At 34.0% G+C, this 23,349-nt stretch overlaps 1 protein-coding gene across 3 annotated transcripts in view; it reads left to right on the plus strand.

Moving 5' to 3' along the window:
• Positions 1-23,349, plus strand: part of Med13l (mediator complex subunit 13L) — a 284,233-nt gene that overhangs the window by 132,430 nt on the left and 128,454 nt on the right. For all 3 annotated transcript variants that reach the window (XM_047560071.1, XM_047560072.1, XM_047560073.1), the window contains exon 3: positions 18,744-18,828. In XM_047560071.1, the coding sequence (XP_047416027.1) occupies positions 18,744-18,828 (85 nt within the window). The remainder of the gene's footprint in view (positions 1-18,743; positions 18,829-23,349) is intronic.

Raw genomic sequence — 23,349 nt, forward strand, 5'->3', positions numbered from 1 at the left:
TAAAATAAAAAAGATTCCTTAAATATTGTCTGCCATATTGAAAATTTATAATTGATTCCCATGTCTAAGTTATACTTGTTTAAAAACCAATAAATTGAGTTTTAAAAGTTTTTGAGAAATTATCACAAAAATTCAGAGTAAATGAACAAACTAGAGATATTTGAGAATAATTATATTGAAGCTGATTTCTCAGGAAGAAAATTATATAACATTTAAAAACTTCTGTAGAAATGATTCTGCAGTATTTTCCTATAAAATTATCTTGCATTCATATAGGATTTTTTTGTTGCCTTTTCCCCAAGGGAAAAATAAAATGTTCCTAGGCTTTTGTAGATGTGACTTCTGATAAATACATGGGAACTTTAGGTTTAGTATACCTGGCAGAATGGAACAAGTAATACATATATTATATTCTTATTTACATGAAGTTATATTGATGTATAATATGAACTGAATATGTACTTTAAGATCAATATTGAATTACCTTTATTCCATTATTTAAAATATGGTGAACGTGCTCAATAGTATATTGTGAATTTATAGTGATAAAGAAACCTCATGAATAATTGCCTAAAGAGCTGATAATTAGTATCATCTATGCTCAGGAAAGAGGATGAAGAGTTAATGATACCATTTCCAAAGGTTTCTTATTGGGATAGGAATTTTATAATTTAAAATTGCTTTATTTGAATATATTATGAAGAGGCTCAATTCATAATAGTAACTATTTTAAAGTTAGTTTATTGTTATTGCATTTTATTTAATATATATTCTTGATTTGTTTTTTTCTTAATATTTTTCATTAACCATTCTAGTCTTGCTAATTGATTAGGGTTCAATAAAATCTTATTTTCACATCTTTCATATTTTTTTCCATATTCTTTTTTCTGCAGAACTGTTTTCATGCTATAATCCTGACCCTATTTGATTTTCCTGAAAATAATATAAAACCACAACTCTGAAGATGTGTGAAAGTTACCTTAAATTATCATCAGGAAAAAAAAAAACCCTAAGCCTTTTATAGAAGTGTTTATTTTCCATTTTTTATAGTATTAACATCCTTGGACTTGTATTATACTCTGCTACCACATGATGTATAATTCCCTGCCTCAAAGGTTCAGTAAAAGGAGCTGAATGCATAGCTCAGTGGAAGAGTGTGTGCTTAGCATGCCTGAGGTTCTGGGATCAATCACCAGTAAATGTGCATGTGTGTGTGTGTACGCACACAAAGTTGTGTAATATTAAACTGTATTTTGGTGGTTAAGTTGCATTTTGAGTGTTTGTTTCAGGGTCAGAATGTTTTTCTTTGTGGAAGGTTGTGTGCACAGAGGATTGAACTTGGTCCATGTAGTAATGAAATTCTGTGCGGGTGAGGAGACTGGTAGTAAATAAATGAATATATCTTTCAGTTGTATGTTGCAAAGCAATTGATAAGAAAGTGAGTGACCCACGTTGGGCTTCTTTAAAAAGGGGGGATAGGTGGGGAAAGCAAAGCTTCCTGAAGGTAGCTGACCTTGCTAGCCAGACACACAAAAAGTAAAAGTAGTGACCCTGAGCTTACTCTGGGAGAAACAGAAGGCTAGTGCTGTACAAACTGGTAGAAAGTGGGAGATGGAAGATGTTGATGGAGGTGGACTCAGGTGAGACATTGAGGCCAAGGTAAGGAGCATCAGAAGGACGCCATCATATGGTTTAAGTTTTGAAAAGATTCCTTTGACTCATGGAGCAGGATCTTAGGGTATCTTAAGTGAAAGCAGGGACACTATGTAGATTTTTAAATTTAAATTCTTCTTGATGAAATTGGGTTGTTAAAGAAACTGAACAACAGTGTCTGAACTTTTCAGAGTCTTAACTTCTGTCCAGACAACATCTGTTTCATGATTACTGCATTTCTTCTTTAGGTTATTTTCTTCATTTGAGTTGCAATGTCATTTTGAGTAGATAATATTGCCTGAGAATGTATCTATAATTTAGAGTATTGTTTTAAGGACTGTATACAGTTACTTATATTTAAATTTTAGTGCAAAAAGTTTATTCCATTATAGATATTTGAACATATACCTTGAAAGTTCTATCATAGTGTTTACATATAGTTGAACTTTTTCAACTCATATTATTCTGTTTTTTTTTTTCGAAGAACAATTTAAAAGTTTTAAAATAGTTATAACAAACAGAAAATTGTATACAAAATAAATGATTAAAAAACAAACATCTGGGTCTGGTGTTGTAGTTCCATGGTAGAGCGCTTGTCTAGCATGTGTAAGGCACTGGGTTCGATTCCTAGCACTACATATAAATAAGTAAAATAATACTTTAAAAATATTTTAAAAACCTATGATGTAGCTCCCAAGAAATGTTACTGATAACCCTCCAATTTTCCAAATATTCCATCACTGTTAACACTCTTTATCCTTTTCCCTTAAGTGGTAAGTGCTGATTAAATTAAATTACCTTTCAGATGTTATACTTTATAATAGCTGGGTTTTTTAAAAATATTTTTTAGTTGTAGTTGGACACTATTTATTTATTTATTTATTTAATGTGGTGCTGAGAATTGAACCCAGTGCCTCACACATTCCAGGCAGGCCCTCTACCACTGAGCCACAACCTCAGCCCAATAACTGGTTTTTGAACTGTGGAAAAGAAGAATTAACATGGTCAAACACAGCTAAGAAAGAATTCTATTTTAAAAGGTAATTTTTGTTGATTATTTGGAAACTATTTTTCCTCCATAAAAACCTATTTTAAATAGTCACTTAGAGTCTAAGGCTCACCTATCAAAAGCTGATTTAATCTGAAATGCTTTAGTTTTTGATTGTGTTCTGGCTTTTGTGGTGAGTAATAGATTGGCTAGGACTTTGTAAACATGTGAAGTCTTCAGAATCCATCCTGGACAGCTTTCCTACATTCTAGTGCACCTTGTTAGAATCATGCAATTTGAGAGCTGGAAAGACTCTGTCAAAGAAAGGAGAGTAATTATGCAGGAAACAGCAGAGTCAGCAAAGTGTTAGCACTGCTGGTGGCCCAGGCTTTTTGGTTTTCTGGTTTTGTTCACTCCTTTGATTATTTTTTTCCTCCTAGTGGTTTGCAAATTCTCTCCTCTTTGCAAAGTCTTGATATGTACTTTTTCAAATGAACTCTCTCTAGAACTTCATAATTTATAATGGATAAAACCGCAACTCTGGTTGAGATGTGGAGATGGAAAGAGCCAGAAAGACTTGCCAGGGCTCATCAATAGGTCACTGGTACTCCAAGGATCACAGAGAGAAAACCAGTGCTCCATGTGCTATTGAAGCTACTCAGTCCTGCTCTATCTACACTTATTGGGTCACCTTGTTCTCCAATCAGAATGCCATTTTGGCTAACATTAATTTTAATTGAACTTGTTCATACCACTGTGTAAACAACTGATCTTTATTTCCTAAAGTACTTGTAGTTTTCATATTGAATTGTGTTAATGCAAAGGAATATCGTATTGTTCAAGTGCCTACATGAAGTAAAAATATTGGCAGCGTTGGAGTATTTAGGTCATTTATACATTTTTTTGCCAATGAGTTGGAAATTTCTTAGCTTGTTAAATTTTAGATAAAGACAACTTTTTCCTGGATATGTTTCAGCTTAAGATTTTGAGAAACTTTTATTGCTTTCTGATATGTTATTTTGCATTAGAAAATCATAAATTAATTTTGAAGACTTGTTTCTATGGTTGGAATATAGTTTGAGTGTGTCCCTCAAGGATAGACATGTTGGAAGTTTGGTCTTCAGTGTGGTGATGTTAAGAGGCAGTGGGACTTACAAGAGGTGGGGCCTAGTGAGAAGTGTTAGGTCATTTGAGGCATTACCCTCAGAAGGGATTAAAACACTTCTGGTGGGACCCTGCTTAGGTCTGAAAGCAAGTTATAGACTGGCCACCCTGGGATTCCTCTGGCTTCCTGTCTTGCTGTGTGATCTCTCCCTCTCTTACACACTCCTGTGATGCCATCATCTTGATGTGATGAAGTCTGGTGGCCTCACCAGAGGCAGCACCATGTTGTTTAGAATTTATGCCTCTAAAACTGTGAACTAAAGGAATGTCTTTCTTGATAAAGAGGATTTATATTTTGTTATGGCAATGGAAAATTGACTTAGGGAAGAGGAGAATTATACATTTTTTTTGCTTTTAAGAATAAACAATAATTTGGTTCTATAAAGAGATCAATGGAAATTAATATGGGAACTAAACAGTCATTTATTAAAGTAAAATGTTTACTAAAATACATTTAAACTGATTTTTTAAGGTACAAGTTTTATGTGGTGTCATGCGGTATTGATTGATTTTTAAGAAAAGACAAGTAAATCTTGTAAAAGTAATTTCATTAGATTTGGGGGGGTATTTTTTTCATAAGGAAATTAGGTAACTTTTTTTATTTGTTCTTTTTAGTCATACATGACAGTAGAATGTATTTTGACATATCACACATACATGGAGTATAACTTCCCATTCTTTTGGTTGTACATGATGTGCAGTTATAGTGGTCATGTATTCATATATAAACATAGGAAAGTTATGTCTGATTCATTCTACTGTCTCCAATTCCCATCCCCCCTCCCTTTCTTGGGGGTGGGTGTCTTGATTTAATACAATACGAAGGACTAAAATAAGAGAATGAGTAAACTCCATTCCTAATGGAGTAAAAGTTTTATAAATTGTATCTTCTGTGATTCCAGATTTGATTATATATGATGAAAAAATTTAAACTTGTGTAATTCTAGTATGCCCTGGTACACATTTGACTTCTCTTTAACTTATGTTGTGTTTTAAATGCACATTAGATTTTAGTGATCAGTTTGTAGACACATTAGAAGACAAACTGCAAATATTTTAGTTTCTAATCTGTTTGTGGCATCATGCGTCACAAAACTCATAAGACCCAACTACTTAAAATTGCTCAAGAACTTTGCTGTTCTCTAAAAATTTGTTGTCTCTACATAACTTTTTAAAAATTTATTTTATTTTATTTCAGTGCTTATCAGAGCTGAGAATAGAACTTAGATCTTCAAGTTTGTAGACAAAAGATCTACCACTGAGCAGCATTTCAGCCTTACACAACCGTTTGTTAAAAAATTATTTTGGGTTTCAAAGCTTTGTGAATGAGACCTTTATTATTTGCTTGTTTGGTTCCTTTAAAGTTTTAACAAACTTTTACATGTGTAAATTGTTTTGTTAGATTCATAATATATTCTTAGTGTAAAATATAGTAGGATTATAGAAAGTTGAAGAATGAAGCTAACTATTTTTAAAGAATTGCTTAATTAGATGAGACAGAGTCTATTTAGGGTGGCATGGTCATAGACAAAAATCTGCTTAATTATATAGGCTCTGCTGACCTTCAAAAGAAACTTTACAGTGTTTTAGTTTAATTATAATCTTTCAGCTCCTGGCAGGTACCTTTATCATCAACTACCAAACTGTTACCAAACTACAACCCATCAATACACATGCATAAACCTGCAAAAGACTGAAGTTTGTGAATGTGTGAAGAGTGAGTTCACTTTTTAAAAATCCTATAATAATATAGACTTTGCATATTGTCAGCTAATGTCACTTACGACTTTTTCTAGTTTAGATTAGGAATTATATATTTAGAGTTCAAGCCTGTGTCAGGTGCAGTGATTGATGGGCATTAGGTGAAATGGTAAATTGATATACTTAATCTACATTCCTGTTTTTAATCCAAAGTTCATTTTAGATAACCATGTTAAAATAGAGAAGAGATTTTCTGTATTGGAGTAGCATTTTATATAAAGGAAAACAAATTATTTTGTGATGAAACTAGATAACAAAAAGCAAAAATAAATTATTTTGTAGTAAAAGTAAGATAATAAAAAAGGGATTAATACTGCAGTTGAATTTTGTAGTTCTTTGGTGAAGGAAGTGAAGGTAGTTCAATGATAATTACAGTTAAATGCCCCCCAAAAATTGTCACTTTTTCTCCGAAGAATTAAGTATACATAATGTGCTTACTTAATAATGGTCTCATCTATTTGCCATAGACTGTCCAGCTGAAGCCCAAGCCCCAGTATCCATGAGGGCTCAAGGAGACGGCACAGAGCGTGTTCTAAAGAAGCCTTTGTGTACCAAGTCTTCAGAGTAGTTAGTGTCTCTCTCTCTCTCTCTCTCTCTCTCTCTCTCTCTCTCTCTCTCTCTCTCTCTTTCACACACACACACACTTTCTCTGTCTTGGCAGATGTTATTTTTGTTACATTTGCTACTTTAACCTGTCAGTTAAAAATAATTACTATGTCAGTGTGGCTGGCGGCTCATATAGGAAAAATATGCTGTCTCTTAATCAAAGGTGATTACAGTTTTTTCCTGTCTATAAATGTGCTTGTTGTGTAACGAGAATGCATTAGTCTCAGGCTGATGTACGAAATGAAAGGCAGCAAGAAGCAGCACCATTGTTATCTCTCCAGGCGTGTCTAATGAATCGTGTTTCCATGTTCTCTCGGTCACGCCGTGGAGTGCCCTCAGCCAGGGCTAAGCCTCCTGTAAAATGCTCTTTAAGATTATTGTGGCAAGAACAGAAATGCTGGGTGAGTGGGGGTGGGGAAAGAATGCCAGGGAGACAGCTGCATTTCAAACAGTTACAGCTGCAAGGATTACTCACTGCAGTAGCGGTGACAGACAACTGTTTGAGCTTTTTAGTGTGAAAGGCAATTTGGGGACTTGTCCTGTCAGAATTTTAGTAGCAAGTTGGTGTGCGTGTGTTCAAATTAGGTTGTGCCTGAAGAGTGGAAGGAAATAGTTTTAATTTTTGCTGTTCAGTTGTGGCAATGTTGAAATCAATAGTCGAGTCATTTTGATTAAAATCATTGTCCTGGAGGAAGTTTATAAAATGTTTATTTGTACTGTTGATGGATTGAAATGCAAATGCTCTGAGTCATATGTATGGTTTTCCTTCTCAAAATTTAATGTTATCTCATGATGATTCCCATCCTAACAGTGTTGAGCTTCTTTGTAAAAATTCTGAGCAGTGTGTAATAGTGGCCCTATAATAAAAAAAAAAAAATTTCAGATGTGTATGCTTATAAAAATAGTGCATGCTCATTGAAGAAAGTTTGGAAAATACACCTAGAGGGCAACAAGTAAACAATCATTATTCCAGCAACCAAGATAACTGGCAGTTTTGGTGATTGTCCTTGGAGACCCTTATTTGTTCATGCATTTTAGAGTGTATGAATTCAGAGCATTTTAATAGTTTTAAAAGACACAATAGTAATAATTATTTAAAAATTTTTGAAAGGAGTCTCAAATGGGGAGAAATTTGTTTTTCACAAGTTAGTAACAGCTATTGTTTGGGGGTTTCTTTTTCAATGTGTAACTATTAAAGTAACTTTGAAGCCTCTTTAGCAGTTGTCTTTTGAAGATCTTGTGCAGTTTATGTAGAAGTTTAGTGTCGAGTCCTGTGATCCATTGAAGTGCTCACTTGGGTCCTGTCTCAGTGCTGCAATGCTGTAGAAACCATCATCAAAACTCTGCTTATCCTGCAAGTGGCAGAGGAACCATGCTGCCAGAGGTTCCTTAGGGAGACATTATACAGTTAAAGTTTCAAATACTGACTGCGCCTCTGTCCGTTATTGTTATCAGTATTTGTAGTAATTCAAAATTGAAATAGGTCAAATCAAATAGTGCATTTTGATGAGTCTTTTATCCCTGTTTCTTTTTTTTTTCTCCGAGTTTTACTTGATCAATGAATTGACAGTAGGAACGTTAAAATCCATTTCTAATATGGATTTGTTAAACGATGCCAAATATTCTACACCCATCAGCAATTCAAGAAATCAGAGCTTTAAGTGGGTGGAATTTGAATAAATTCATTTAGTCATTAATGACTTCAAATATAGACTTTATAAGACAATCAATGGCAACATAACTGTGATATATCAGTGGTATTGTATGTAATTAAATTTTTTTTTGGGTGTAATGCTGTCTTTCAGAACTAACACAACATTATATTTTTTTGTTTCTGAATTTCTTTGTAAGTCAATTTATAAGAAATTCAAAAATTAGGTATTTCAAAAATTCTCTATCTTTAAATATTGTTCGATCTAGTTCATAAAATTAAATGGACTAATGTTTTCTTTTTCCTTTTTTAATATACACATATTTTTAGTTGTGGGTAGACACAGTACATTTATTTATTTATTTATTTATTTATTTTAATTTTTATGTGGTGCTGAGGATGGAACCCAGGGCTTCACATATGCTGGGCAAATGCTCTACCACTGAGCCACAAGCCCAGCCCCTGGACTAATGTTTCCTATTGTAATGTTTGCTGGTTATAGTTCTTAGGAAGTAGGTATCAATAGAATAGTTCTTGTATTTTAAACTACAGAATTATATGTTGAAAATGGAGATTGCAAACGAAGGCAGTGGGCAAATCACAAACCCTGAGAGCCCCTTTAGCAGTTTGTCATTGAAATCTAAGTGGGAAATAGTCTCCTTGTTTCATATGCCTTGCTTTAATCTATTTGTATTTTGGGAGTTTGGAGCAAAATTTGATTTTCAGTAATTTTAATGACTGAATAAAGGAGTGCCATCCCTGAAAGCGCCCCTCCCCCTCAATATTTGCAGTGGCCAATGTGGTTGCTGAACTCGATGTTCTGGATAATAGGTTTCATTAGTTTTGATGCCTGAGGTAAAAAAGCAGTAGGTGGGAGTAAGAAGTGTTTTTGATGTCTAGACTGTTCATTTCAGCTGTTGCTGCAATATGATACATTAAAAGGAAATATGTATCATAGCTCAGAGGAAATATGTATTCTTTGAAAGTAATTCTACTTTTAAACTGTGTAAGGAAGGGTGACCTGAATTCTAAAAGCATGAGCTTGAATTTCTTCAGGGTTTCACAATCTTTATGCTCCTCCCTACTCTGTTCCATTTGCCCTCCTTCCATTTTTTCCCCTTCAAATAAAATATGTCAATTTTGCTGTGTAATTGGCAGGGATATCTTTCCAAGATCTCTGCTGGGAAACACAAAATGATTGAAGTGTATGCTGCTTTGATATTTTGCCATATTGAACCCCCCCCACCAACCCCGCCGCCCCAAACTTTATATATGATTTTTCGTGTAAAGAAGCTCATTAATTTTGCAGGGAGCAATGTTTTGCAAAGTTGAAAGAAGTTAACGTTATAATTTGTGAGAATTTTGAAAAATCATTTGGGCACTAAATAGTAATTATTGCTACTTAATTTTTTTGTCATAAAATATTCTCTTGCTAAAAACATTTATAAAGTACTTTTGTAGTTTAAATATTTATTATGAGGATTACTTTATTTACAGAGGCTGAATAACAGCAATTTAAACAAATTCTGATTGTAGCTTTTACAATTTAAGTGCCAAAATAATATCTTTGTGCATATGCAACTGTACAAAGTATGGCTCATAATTTTTTATTCTTAATCTTGCTATAATAGATAAAATAACAGTAGAAAAATATTTTAATTTAGGAATTCTTTGTTTTGGTTGACTCCGCCTTAGTTTATTGTACATACATATTCATTGTCTTGGTTCTTTTTCTTCTGACACCAAAAAAGTTTTAAGAAAAACTCTTTCATTATAACTAAATAGATTTATAAATGTAATCTGTAGAGGTAGTCTTTTTTTTTTTTTTTTTCTTTGTGGAACCAGGGATTGAACCCCAGGGGTACTAAACTACTGAGCGACATTCCCAATCCTTTTTTGTATTTTATTTAGAAACAGTCTAATTGAATTGTGTAGGGCCTTGTTAAATTGTTGAGGCTGGCTTTGACCTTGTGATCCTCCTGCCTCAGCTTCCTGAGCTGCTGGGATTATAGGCATGCACCACTGTGTGTGGATAGTCTTCTTACTTCTTCATATTCTTACAAAATGAATAAAAGTTTAAGTTGAAAACTTGAAATATAGATCATGATTGTTTTTTTGAAATACAGCCTGGGAAGATTGTAGGTTTCATGAAGACAGAGCTCAGTACTCACAGGTCTTCTTATAGACTTTGACAGTTGGTTTTGTTCTTAGACCATTTTGAAAGAGAGAGTTAAGTGTTTGAGGCATATCATCTCATTTGTGGAAATTTAAGGTAGACTAAGTACCCCAGCTGTCCCCAGGTCCCCACTCCCCACCAAAAAAGAAAATAAATACTCCCAGATAATCTGAATATCAAGTAAATGAAATGTTGCCTTCAATCTAACTGGGTCCATGGGTATCTCAGATAAATCAGTTAAGGAAGCTAAAATGTGGTTTTGTATGATTATATCATGGAGTTCTACAGATTGCAGAAGCAATTTCAGTTATGTTTAGCCTCTAAGAAAATTACATGCGATTGTTTAGAAAATTTAAGGTACAAATTTTGGACCAAAAGGAAATTTAACTTTAGTGTTGAAGATTGCCTTTCTAGCTAGTGCTAAGAATAGAAGGGGCATTAAAAGAGTCCAAATTTTTGAATCCAGTCTGTATTACTAATCCTCTTAACTGGATATAGTGTAAGGAGATTTTAGCTTGAAGCTAATTTTGGCTAAATCTGAAAGGTGTGTGTACATAGTATCAGGTCAGCTTGACATATGTTTATGAATATCTGAAAAGCTTAGTCACTGCAACTATGAAAACCTGCTCTTTCCCTGTGAGGAGTAAAATTAATGGAGTAGTATATTACTTATAAAAGTAGATATAGAATACTTTTGATCCTTTTTTGATCCTTGCTGACAATAGCAAAGTATGATTCCCAATTCTTGTACTTACTGGTTACGTAACTTTGAATAGGTTTCTTAAGGATTTAAAGCATTAACTTTCTCATTCATAAAATGGAGATTAGGATAACCTGTATGGGTCAGAGTTCTTAGTTGCAAACCAGGAAAAGGAGTTGATTAAAAAATGTTGGGTGCTGGTAGAACAGTTTCCTATATTTAGGATCAGTACTGCAGAATTGGTTTGATAAGAAAACTGGTGTTGCCCACTACCAATTAATAGATGATCAGGATCTCTGCTACTTTAGCATTAGAAACTAGATCCTACAACCTCTGTTTCTAGTGCTGACAGGAAAATCTCTCCATATACCCTTTGTGTCCCTGCATCTCGAGTCAGTTGTGAACCAGGAGTATCTTGTGCAGTTTAGAATGTTTGTCTTTGTCCACACTATAGGAGACAGTGAAAAAGAGGCTATCAGTATTTTTAACTTTCCTTAGGGATGATCATAATTGACCCCCGTCAGAACTTCCAACAATATAAGCGTGTAGGCAGTTCCAAGCTGTACATAAGGAAGAACTCTGACACCAGGTGGCTTAAGTAAAGGCCAGATGTCCTTTACTGTGTCCTACAGTGTTGTGATGACTCATCTCCTCACCTTCCTATGTATGTATAGTGTTTGTCTCAAATCTTGGAATGAAATATTAAAAATGGTTTTTCTGAATAGAAAGCTAACCTTGGCTATTACTTTGTTATTATTATTAAAATTAAGACTTTTTATGCTTAATAGATGTTCTGCAAAGTATTCAAAATAGTTTTTGCCTCACAGCAGTTTTCACATCCCTGTTTTAACTGTTTGAAAGCATTATTAGTTGTCATTCTGCTGCTTGAGGCATAATAGTTAAGAACTGGTGGCTGGTTAATGTTGACCAAATTTCTATTATTAGATTCCAAACATACCGTTGTAGATTTATCTTAATTTGGAATTTTAGAGATTCACTGAAACATACATTGCCTTCATTTTCTGGAAATTCTGAACATGAAGTAGAAAGAAATGAAGGATGATCTGATTTATACTCATTTTGACAAGCACATTTAATATTGACAGGAAATTAAAAGGATAAGCAAGTTAACATATTATCCATTTATTCATAGCTGGAAAACAGTGTTGGAGTAGCTGTTCCTTTAGTGTAGTTACTGACTTACCTAAATTATCGAGTGCTGTCCTATAACATGTAGTACTTAGGAAATTTGAGTGTTCTTGGGAAATCCAAACACTGCACACTTATGTAATTATCTGCACTGATTTATGTCTTAAATTTTGATGATCATCACTACAATCAAAATAGGAACAAATCTATCAACACCCAAATTTCCTGTATCACTTTGGTATCCCTTCCCATCCCTGGAAACTATCAAGGAGTTTATGATGCCTTAAGTTCGCCCTTGCCAGAAGGTTGTGTGAAGAGTTACACACCATGTAGACTTTAGAGTATGTCTTCTTTTTACTTAGCATAATGAGATTCATCCTCCCAATTGCATATAAAAATATGCTACAGTTTTACATGTGAGGGTAAGTTCTTATTTTACTGGACTATGTGTACGTAAGAGGGTGTAAAGATATAGCAAATAAACCCCTCAGTTTCTCTTTCATGACACAGAGGACTTCTGTGACCTATTGTAGGGCCCTCCCCCCAACCTACCATGCAAACAGACAATTCTATGGTAGATAGTAGCTGAATGCCCTCTAATTCATTGCAATCCTGACACTATTTACCTTGAGGATAATATCAGATTCCAGAGACTGGGAGCTTAGCCCCACAAAAATGTCCTCCATTTCAGATGTTATTCAGAATTCCCAGCCTCTAGAACTTATGACCAATTGGCTATAAATCAGGGATTCCTAAAGCCGCCTTCTTCATTTACATTTTTTTTTATTATAAAGGGGATTACAAAAGATGCAGATGAACATTCAGATGGAAGACATGCTTAGTGTAAGGCACATGGGAAGGAGTGTGAAGTTTTCATACCTTTTCCATGTCATCACCCTCCAGCAATCTCCATGTGTTAAGCTATCTGGAAGCTCTCAGAACTCAGTCTTTTTTGGTAAACATCATTGTGTAGGCATGACTGATTAAATAATCAACCATTGGTTTATCAACTCAACCCAACCATTCTCCCCAGAGTTGGGGTGATTTTGGAGGGGATAGGAATGAAAGTTCCAGCCCTCTAAACCCATGGTTGGTTCTCTGGGCAACTAGACCATGCTGAGACTTTCTTGGAGGCCTCCAGTCATCAGTCATTTCATTAGTCATTAGTACAAAAGATAGTGTTACCATTCTGTAGGTTCCAAGGATTTTAGGAACTAAATGTCAAGAAATGAGACAAAGACCAGATATCTATTTGACAGTATCACAGAGGGATTTTGTTGGGCTGTATGACAGGTTAACTTCATAAAATATTGCCAGACTCAACTCTTCCAAAGTGGCTGTTGTTTCTGTATTCTCAACAACAGTACCTGACGGTACCAGTTTGTTTTAGTCAGCTTTGCATCACTGTGACCAAAAGACCTGACAAGAACAGTTTAGAGAAGGAAGAGTTTATTTTGTCTTATAGTTTCAAAGGTTCAGTCCCTGGTCATCTGACACCATAGCTCTGAACCCAGGTGATGCAGAACATTGTGGAGGAAGGGCGAGGTGGAGGAAAGCAGTTGAGAACATGGTAGCTGGTAAGCAGAGAGAGAACTTTGCTCACCAAGGACAAATATGAACACCAGATGCACACCAGTGACCTGCTTCCTCCAGCCACACCCTACCTGTCTAGAGGCACTTCCCATGAATATATATCAGTGGGCTAATCCACAGCTTACGTCACACCTCTCATAATCTAATTTTCTCACCCCTGAACATTCTTGCATTTTCTCACACCTGAGCTTTGGGGGAACACCTCATATCTCAACCATCATAATTACTCTTAATTCTGTATGCTCACCAGCACTTACTACTGTGATTTTTAAAAGCCATTGTAGTGGTTGATATCTCATTGTAATTTTAATATACATTTCTTTAATATGATTAATGACCTTTCTAGCATCTTTTCATTACTTGTTTGCAATTCAATATTTTTTCATTGAAGTTATCAGTTCCATTTTTTTTTTGGCCTATTTAGAATTTGGGTCACTTCTGAACCCCCCCTTAGTGTTGAGTTTTGAGATTTTCTTTTTTAAAAAATAACATATTGTGAATACGAATCCTTGTCAGATAATTGTTGAAATCTGTGATTTGATCCCATTGGTAGGTCTTTCCTATAGCTTAACCTAATTTTTCCATATTATCTGAAGAGCTGAAGTTCTTCATTTTGATTAAACTCCATTTATCATTTTTTCTTTTATGTATCATGTCTCGCGCCCCCCCTCCCCCTTTGGTACTGAGGATTTAACCCATGGGTGCTTAACCACTGAGCCACATCCCCATCCTTTTTATTTTTTATTTTGAGACTGGATCTTGCTAAGTTGCTTAGGGACTTGCTAGGTTGCAAGACTGGTCTTGAACTTGATATCCTCCTGTCTCAGCCTCCTAAGTTGCTGGGATTACAGGCATGTGTCACTGTGCCTGGCTTGTATTTTGCTTTTGATATCATATCTAAGAAAATAGTTGACTAATGTAAGATCACAAAACTTTTCTCTTACGCTTCCTTTTAGACGTTTTAGTTTTAGACTTTGCATCTATTTCTATTGGTACATTTTGAATTAATTGACTATATGATTTGAAGGTTTGTTTTGTTGTGTTTTTGAAACATAATAATATGCATTCCTTCTAGCACCATTTGTTGAGAAGACTGTTCATGGCACTTCTGGTGGGATTGGGGGATCATGTATTTGTGAGTCCATGTCTGGACTCTCTTCGGTGTTATTTATGTCCTGCATGTCTGTTTCTATAGTACCACACTGTCTTGTCCTAGCTTCATAGTAAATTTGGAAATCAAATGGTAGGAGTCCTCTAAATGCATTTCTTTCATTTCATTGCTTTGATTTTTTTGAGTTTATGTACATATGTAACTCAACTACTCTATTCCTGTAACACATCCTGCAGGGATTTTGATTGGAATTGAATTGACTGTATCGATTAGTTTGGGAAGAATCCTCATCTTTATAGATCTATACAGTTTTCTACTTCATGAACAATTTATTTTTGCATTTATTTATGTTTTTAAATTTTTTGTCAGTATTATAGTTTCCAACTTATAAATCTTAAACATAATTTATAAGAGCTATACCCAAATATAAATCCATGCTACTGTAAATGATACTTTCACAAAATTTCAATTTCTAACTACATGGTGTATAATGCTGCACATTCCATAGAATTATATACAGTACTTTCCAGTATATAGAAATATGAGGGGTTTTTTTATTCTTTTATTTTGTGATTTAGCTTAATACTTTTAGTTCTAGTTGCTTTTTGTTTGTTTCTTTAGGATTTTCTAATTGACAGTCTTATCATATGTGAAGTAGAGCAACAGTTTTATATCTTCCTTTCTAATTTGTATGCCCAGTAGTCCTTTCTTTTCCTCTTATTGTACTGAATGAGACCTCAGTTGAATGGGAAAATTTCACAACAGGATTGGTGAGAACAGACATCCTTATCTTACGTGTTTTGCCATTAAGTATGATGTTAGTTGTAGGTTTATCTGAAATGATATTTTTAGAATTCCTTTTGAGAGAAAAAATTTCTAAGATATATTTTTAAATTATTGAAATCAGGGTGAAATCATAATGATACTTAAAATTGTGTTGGTTGTACAAAAATTGGGATAAAGTTGGCATTGCCTTTGCATGCGCAAACTTGTTGAGTGTTCTACCTTGAGGTGCTGGGCTGGTGTAACACCTCAACATTTCATTTAGCCAAGTATTGAGAACCATTTGAGGGCAAAATAAAGAGTGTGGTTATTGTCTGAGAAGGTTTTTTGTGTGGAAGGGATATCCTCTGTTAAGTTCAAGGTACAACATTAACACTTGCAAAATGAGGGGAACCTTGATGGCGCACTACTGTTACCTCAGCTACCGAGGAAGCTGAGACAAGAGATCTCAGGATCAGGAGCAGCTTGGGTAACTTAGAGAAACGCAAGATGAAAATGGATTGGGAACGTAGTTCAGTGGTAAGATTCTTGCCTACTATGCTGTGGGTTTGAGCCTCAGTTTTGCAAAAGGCCTAAAACAAACAAACTTACAAAATGATGAATATCATGAAGAAATAATTAGATGCAAATTTAAGATATCCTATAAGACAACTAGCCTGGTTTCTTCAACAAGTCTATGACCTTTTTTTTTGTGAAAGAGATGGACTCTTCCATATTAAGGGAGACTTAAAAGACAATTAATTGGTAGATTGTCCAGATTCTGATTTGTCACATATCAGAATATGTAGGAGTGGAATTTGTTTAAAGTATAGTCATTCAGCCACATGACATTTTGGTCAGCACATTGATCCTATAAGATTGTAATGGACCTGAAAAATTTCTGTTGCCTAGTGACATCATAGTCATCATAGTGTGGTAGTGCAGTGCCTTACTCACATCTGGTCAAGCTGATGTAAACAAACATACTGTGCTTGCCAGTTGTATAGCAGTATAGTACATACAATTATGTGCAGTACGTAATAATCGGTCATGATAAGTGACTGTGATACTGGTTTATATATTTACTATATAGGTTGTATGTTCTGAATCTAAAAGATCAGAAGTGTTTCAGATTTCACTTCTTTTTAGATTCTGGAACATTTGGATAGACTTTACCTGGTGAGCATCACTCGTCTGGAAATCTGAAATGCACCCAAATCCTAAACTTTCTGAGTGTTGAAAGTTTCTGATTGTAGAATATTTTGGATTTTTGGGTTAGGGATGCTCAGATTGTATTGAGTTTTTTGTTGTAATTTTAGAGTGCACTCCTATTTATTTAAAAAGAAAGTTTATTGTAAAATGCTGTGCCACGTTATACTGCAGTAGCCACATCCATCTTGTGTTTACTGTGTCTTTTAATTGCATCAAGGGCCATATGAAGTGATTGACCCATACCGTCTATGTTTGTAAGCACACTGTGATTGCACAATGGCAGAATCCCCCTACTGATGTATTTCTGATAAAGTTGCCTGTTGTTAAGCAACACATGCCTATATCAGGACAAAAAGGGAAAGAAAACAAAGTAGAATATTTGAAGCAGGTGACGTAATGATGATAACTTTTGGTTATTAGAATTTTTTTGATCTTGTTAATCTATTTTTAGGTATGTTTGAAGATTGTAATTGTTAAAAGTTTTAAAAAGTTGTGCTGAAATTGGTGCCACAAACTTAGAAGTCAATCCTGTAAATAAGAGCAGGAAACACTTTTCACAAATGCCATATCACCAACACCCTTTATGGACCAATGGACTATTATTTAGAAAAATATTTACATCAGTAACTAATTTGAAAAGTGATTCAGAAGAATTGGACTTAAGACTATTAATGTTAGGAATTTTCAGTTGATTTATTTTGCTAATACCTGTTTTTTATGTGCACAATAGTGATATATAATGAACACATCTCAATTAGTCTTGAGGAACTCTTATAAAAATTATGTGATAGCAGTAATGCTTTAGTTTGTCATCTTCCTCTTCTCCCTTGGTGATTTATAAAATGATAGTTCATCTAAAAGTTGATGACACTTTAGAGTCAGTGAAACATATTAGGAAAGAAAAGCAATTAAGACGGTGTGTTCTTTTTACTGTGAATTTTAGTTCTCTTTCTGCCTAGAAGGGGAATGTGGGAGAAGAGACTCATGTTACCTTTGATTGTCCCTTGGTAGTAGGAATATTTGTCTGTTACTGTACATTTTTTCCCATTTTTTAAAAAAACTATAAATAACAAAATATTTGACAAAGGTGGATTTGGGAAACTTCAGTAAATCAATATTAGCCACATGTGCAGGAAAAATAAAAAAAATTATTTGGCATACTAAGAAAAAGTATTTGACTAATTTAAAATTTTTTTTAAAGAAAGTCTTACTTATAAAAGGCATGAATGCAAATACATTTTTAAAAAATGCTGTGTGATTAGAGAATGTGAGGATATGTTTTGGCATGTCTGTTGGTATAGCAAAAAACATTAAAATTCATTGTGAATTCAGTGAGTGTTTTATTTCTCTTATCAGAATTTTCTCAGGTGAGTAATTTTGTTTAGATAAAAGTAAAAGGGAAAATAAGTTTCTTTTGCAAATGTTTCCATCTTTTTTGCTGATTTGAACTAATGTAATTTAAAAGGAAATTATTTCTGGGGGCATTTTGTGTCTGTTTATATATTTATGAAAAGAAAGAATTTTAAGAATACACGGGGCAGTGTTTGTCTTTTTTTTTGGTGTTTGTTACTTGTGGCTCATTATTCTAATATTTCAAAGTAAAAAATGATATTTCCCAAAATGTAAAATATTAAGAAAATTATAAATTTAGTAAGTAAATTTGATATTATATTGGAAGGTTTAATTCCCGACAGTCTTCCTAAAATTATGCCTTTAAAATCTTATCCAAAATTTATCTACAGAACATTTGAAGAAATTCGTGTAATTCTTATACTATAAGAAATTGTTCCTTCTTTATTTTCTCTTTAAAAATGTGTTATAACCTTGGTATTAATTTGTGGTATTCTTCTTTATCTTGTAAGAGAATATTATCCAAATTAGTCTTTGTGGCACTGTTAGGTAGAAAATTAATCTCAGAATTTCAAAATAATCTTAAACTAATTGGAAGCAGGTTGGAAAGACCTTTATGGAAGGGGAATTGCATCATGTTTCATGCATCATGTTTCATATTTCAAAGACTTTAATGAAAAATTTGTACTTAAGTATTTTATTAGTTCGAGAAAGTATTTGACTTCCTTTCTCTGTTCCAGTGTTAGATTAAGTCATTTAAATTAAATCATTAACTTTGCTTTAAAAAATGTTTAAAAAGTTTCTTTATTTTTATTTGGATGTCCTTTTTACTGGTTCTTTTTTTTTCTCCCTCTTTTTGTTTTTCAGTTGTGGAAGAAGGACTCTGGGAAAATGGCCTTTCCTATGAATGTAGGACGCTGCTCTTCAAAGCGATCCACAATCTCTTAGAAAGGTAAGAAAGGGAACAGGAGGACAGTTGTTTTGAGGCACCCAAGTACATTCCTGAATGCTTGGGATTTTTATATGCAGTGATTTTATTGTTAGTGTTAAAATACGCCCAGCTGGGCTTGGTGTCATCTATCTATTATCCCAGCTTCTTGGGAGGCTAAGGCAGTAGGATTGTGAGTTTGAGGCCAGCATGGGCAGAAAATGAAAAAGAATTGGGAATGTTGTAGCTCAAGCCCTAGTACTGAAGAAAATCTAAACAAGAAAAGCAGGGTGTAGGGGGAGAAGGAAGGAAGTTTCAGGAATAGTACGTAGAACTAACTCCCATATGCCTTCTTTCCCCCCATGTTGTATTTCTTGTTTTTTGTTTTTAAAATTTATTCCCTGAACCATGTGAAGACACAAGATCATCATTCTTTTTTCCCTTGAGTATTTAGGTGTGTATTTCTTAAGAATGAGAATTTTCTCTCACATAACATAGTATAATTATGAAAGATCTAACATTGATTAAATGTCATTATTTAATGTGTAGCTTAATTCAGATGTTGTCGGTTGTCCCAGTTATGTCCCTTACAGCTTAGCTCCTTGAGACTCAACCCATGATAATACATTATTTAGGTTTCATGTCTCTTAACTCCAAAAGTTTGTCTTTTTCTTTTTTGATACTGGCATGTGTTGGTTCCTCAGTTTGAGATAGATTCTCATGGTTAGATTTAGCTTATGCTTTTTGGTAGGAATGCCATAGGAGGGTGGTGTGTTCTCTTCAGTGTGTGATGGCAGGAGGCACATATCGTGAGTGCCATTCTTTTAATGATGTTATAATTTTGATCACGTCACTGAGCTGATGTTCTACCAGATTTCTTCACTGTAAATTAATATTTTGTTAACTATGATCTTTGTTAGTTATATCTTTCTTTGAAGTAATTTTTGGCCAGATACAATGAGATTGTGTAATTATCCTCTTTCTCATCAAAATGTAGGACCTATCTGCTGGACATGGTGACACACATATGTAATCTAGCTACTTGGAAGGCTCAGGCAGTAGGACCCACAAGGCCAGCCCTGGCAACTTAGAGATATGCTGTCTCAAAATTAAAACCAAAAGGGGTGGGGAGAGGAGATGAGTATGTGCCCACGTGTAAGGTTATGTGTTCAACCCTCCAGTACTGCAAATCAAAACAGCAATTACAGTAATCACAAACAAAACCAAAAAATCTTCTTGTGTTTTAACCTGTTTGTAGACATTACCTAAATCAATAGTTACCATTATGGTGCTCATGTTAAGTTTTAGGTGCCACCATTCTTTCTGGTTTTCTTAGTTGGCATTGTTATATGGGAGAGGTTTTCATGCTCTTCCATTAAGTTTTCTTTCTCTGTATCTTATATAAATTTGGGTTCATGGACTGTTGTTTTATTCAACAGATTATCCTTCATTACTACCATCATTTATTTTGACACTTCCACATGTGGCCTGGGAAAACCCTTTGACATATTCTCGTTGTTGTTTGAGAACCTCTTAACTTGAAACGATTTCACTTTTCTTTCTGAGGTAGGACTTTTAGGTCACCAAAGCCGAAAGGATAGTCTTGTACTGTTGAGTTTCATATCCAGACTACTGGCTGAGGTGATAGCAGTACAGCATCACTGCTTCAGATATTTTAACTGTAGTTGATAAGTTGTCATCATTTAGATCACTTGGAAAGTTCCTTCCCTCCAAATTTCTTGATTTTTCATTCTGAACTTGTTTGTTTTCTAATCCTGTGATTTGGTGTAGACCTAGAGCTTATCTGTTACGGAGGTATCATATACTTGTAGAAGCATTGATTTAAGCATTGAGTACTCTTACATATTCTAAATTTTTGTACTTCTCTCCCCCTACTGCAAAATACAACAGAATAAAATTACACACAAATTCCCTTCAGGAAGATGTGGGAAATTTATTGTTTCTGTAATCCTGTGTTAGAATTAAGTTTGTTTTTTTTTAAAACTGATTCAGTAATTAATGTACTTTTAAGCACATTTTTATTGATATAGAATTTCTGAGGAATATGGAACAGAGTATATAGTTTTTGATATTGTACTGCACCATGTTTTTTTAATATCATGGTTTATTCATTTGAAAAAATATTAATTTGTGGTTGAATTTCCAGACTTGTGTTTTAAATGTTTTAATTGTGTTTTTAATTTTCTTGGTTGAAAGAAAATTAGAATAGCCCCAAACCTGTGAAGGACAAGAAATGAGCAGAATTCATTTATTCTGGGCTCATGAATTCAGAATTCATGATGAAAACTAAAGTCCAGTTCAAGTTAAATTATTACTTTTGAGAAAATTAATTGTGACACATAATAAAATTTGGGAAAGATGTAAAGATCTTTGGGTTAGGAATTGGTTTGGTTATAAGGTCTTTTACTTAGTTACTGTGGCCTCAGTGAGTCTTAATAAAATCCTGTAAATTAAGTATGGGACACTGTAGATCTTTTGTGAACGTATATAATATGTTCCACATAATGTGTGATGTATTGTTAATGTTAGTAATTTTAATTTTTTCCTACAAATTTATTTTGCTTAAATCAATTTGTATTCTTTAATTAAAATACTCCCAGAATGGTTTATTTGAATTCTGTTCGAATTATAGGAGTTAATTTTGAGACAAATGAAATAACTTTTCTTTTAGAAAATAATTAATAATCACACTTCCCCACGTTTATATGCATAACCTGAGAATCTTTTGAAAAATTTTGCTAATCTTTTTGTCCTGTAAAATGATATTTTTCTCTTCATTTAACTTTAAAATGAATGTATTTAGTCTAGGAGTGAAAGTTACCCTGTTCATGAGGCTGAGGCTGGAAAGCACTTTAAATGGTTGTTGTCAGTTTTCTTTATTCATTGTCAACAGAAACTGGAAAGACTAATACATGCTTGCTTTTTTAAATTTTTCCCTAGTTTAGAACATTTGCTATAATGTCCTCAACTGTTTACAGCCTAAATTAATGCAGGTATTGTTTGTTACCTTTTTTGTGGCAGTTTTCTGTTATGCCTAAGTGCTATTCAGGTAATGTTGACTTGCTTCTCCATTGTGGACATTGTAAGGTTCTGCCATGAAGATCAGAATTGAGCAGATCATTCAGGACAGCATCACTTGCAGAAAGTGTATGCTTTGTGAACCATTTTTTTCTTCAGTTTGTATGTTAACAAAGCTTGTACAAGCAATTCATTAATTTTACATTTTTTAAGCACAAGAATATGTTTAATTAAAAGAATTTCATTTACTACCCTGAGAAACTTACAGCTATGGGGGAGTCATATAAATTGATCTTCTTAACATAAGTCTTTGATTGCTAATGTATACAGAATGATGTGCTTCAGTGATCGATTAAAATAATTTCACTCTAGAAATTAAGGTAACAACCATCTCACAGAGAATAAATCATTTTATATTTTCGTTACCATTGGTGCTGAGGTAATACTATACTGACACTGCGTTTAATATTTAATATTCTAAGGTTCAATAACTTCAGATGTTTTCATCTTTCATTTACTAATTTCTCATTTCAAACTTTTCACTATTTGCCTACACTATGTGTTATACATCTAGGTCATCAATTCCCACCCTCCTAACAAAAAAAACAAACAAATTAAAAAACCCCACTGCTACTAACACAAGAGCATTTTTCATAAAGTTGTCAGACAGAAGACAACATATTGGTGGAATTTTATATATCTCTTTAGGGGCACATATTTATAGAAGTCCCTTTCTTTGTTGTGTTCAGAGGCAGGAAATACTCTGAATTTCAGCTCTGCCACTTACTATGTGATATGGGCCAGTGACTTGAGCTTGCCCCTGTTCATTTACCTATAAAATGGTGAAAGGTTGTTTGGTTCATCTCAGTTCTCTCTCATTATAAGAGCTCAATTAATGGTTAATTGCTTTTATAGCTAATAGAAGTAAAGTGAAATATTAACTCTTTGCAGAGTTGGAGACAACATTTAAAAGTTAAGTCTATTTACCCTACCAGTTCTGAGATTGCATTCTATAAAGATTGCATTCTTTTTACTGGGTCATTCCTTCTGTGAACACTTCTGGTTATGTGAATGCAGCTTTCCATCTTTAGAGAGTACTCAGTGTTTGAAAGTCTTTTGTATACTGATTAGAAATCTGTCTTCTTACAATTTTTGTTTCTTTATCTTAGTATTCTCCTTTGGGGTCATATATAACACATGCAGTCCTGCCTCTCTGTGGTAACCTATTTGATAGCAACCCCAGTTTTTATCTTTCCTTTTTAATAGTTCTTAACATATGATCTTGAATTCCCCATCTCTCCTTGCCAGTCTTCCATATATCCCTCCATTTGGTTCCATTTTCTCTAATTTGATTGCCATTATTCTACTTTAAGATGTCATCAGTGTTTCTTGAAGTATGGCCATGGCCTTCTTGATCAGTCCAGGTTAGGCCCAGTTATGCTGCATTAACAGAAGAGCTGAAAAAAAAGGTCCACTGTGAGTCATTGGCTAGAGTACTGCTCCACA

Source organism: Sciurus carolinensis, chromosome 8 (assembly GCF_902686445.1).
Source record: "Sciurus carolinensis chromosome 8, mSciCar1.2, whole genome shotgun sequence".
Taxonomy (NCBI): Eukaryota; Metazoa; Chordata; class Mammalia; order Rodentia; family Sciuridae; genus Sciurus; species Sciurus carolinensis.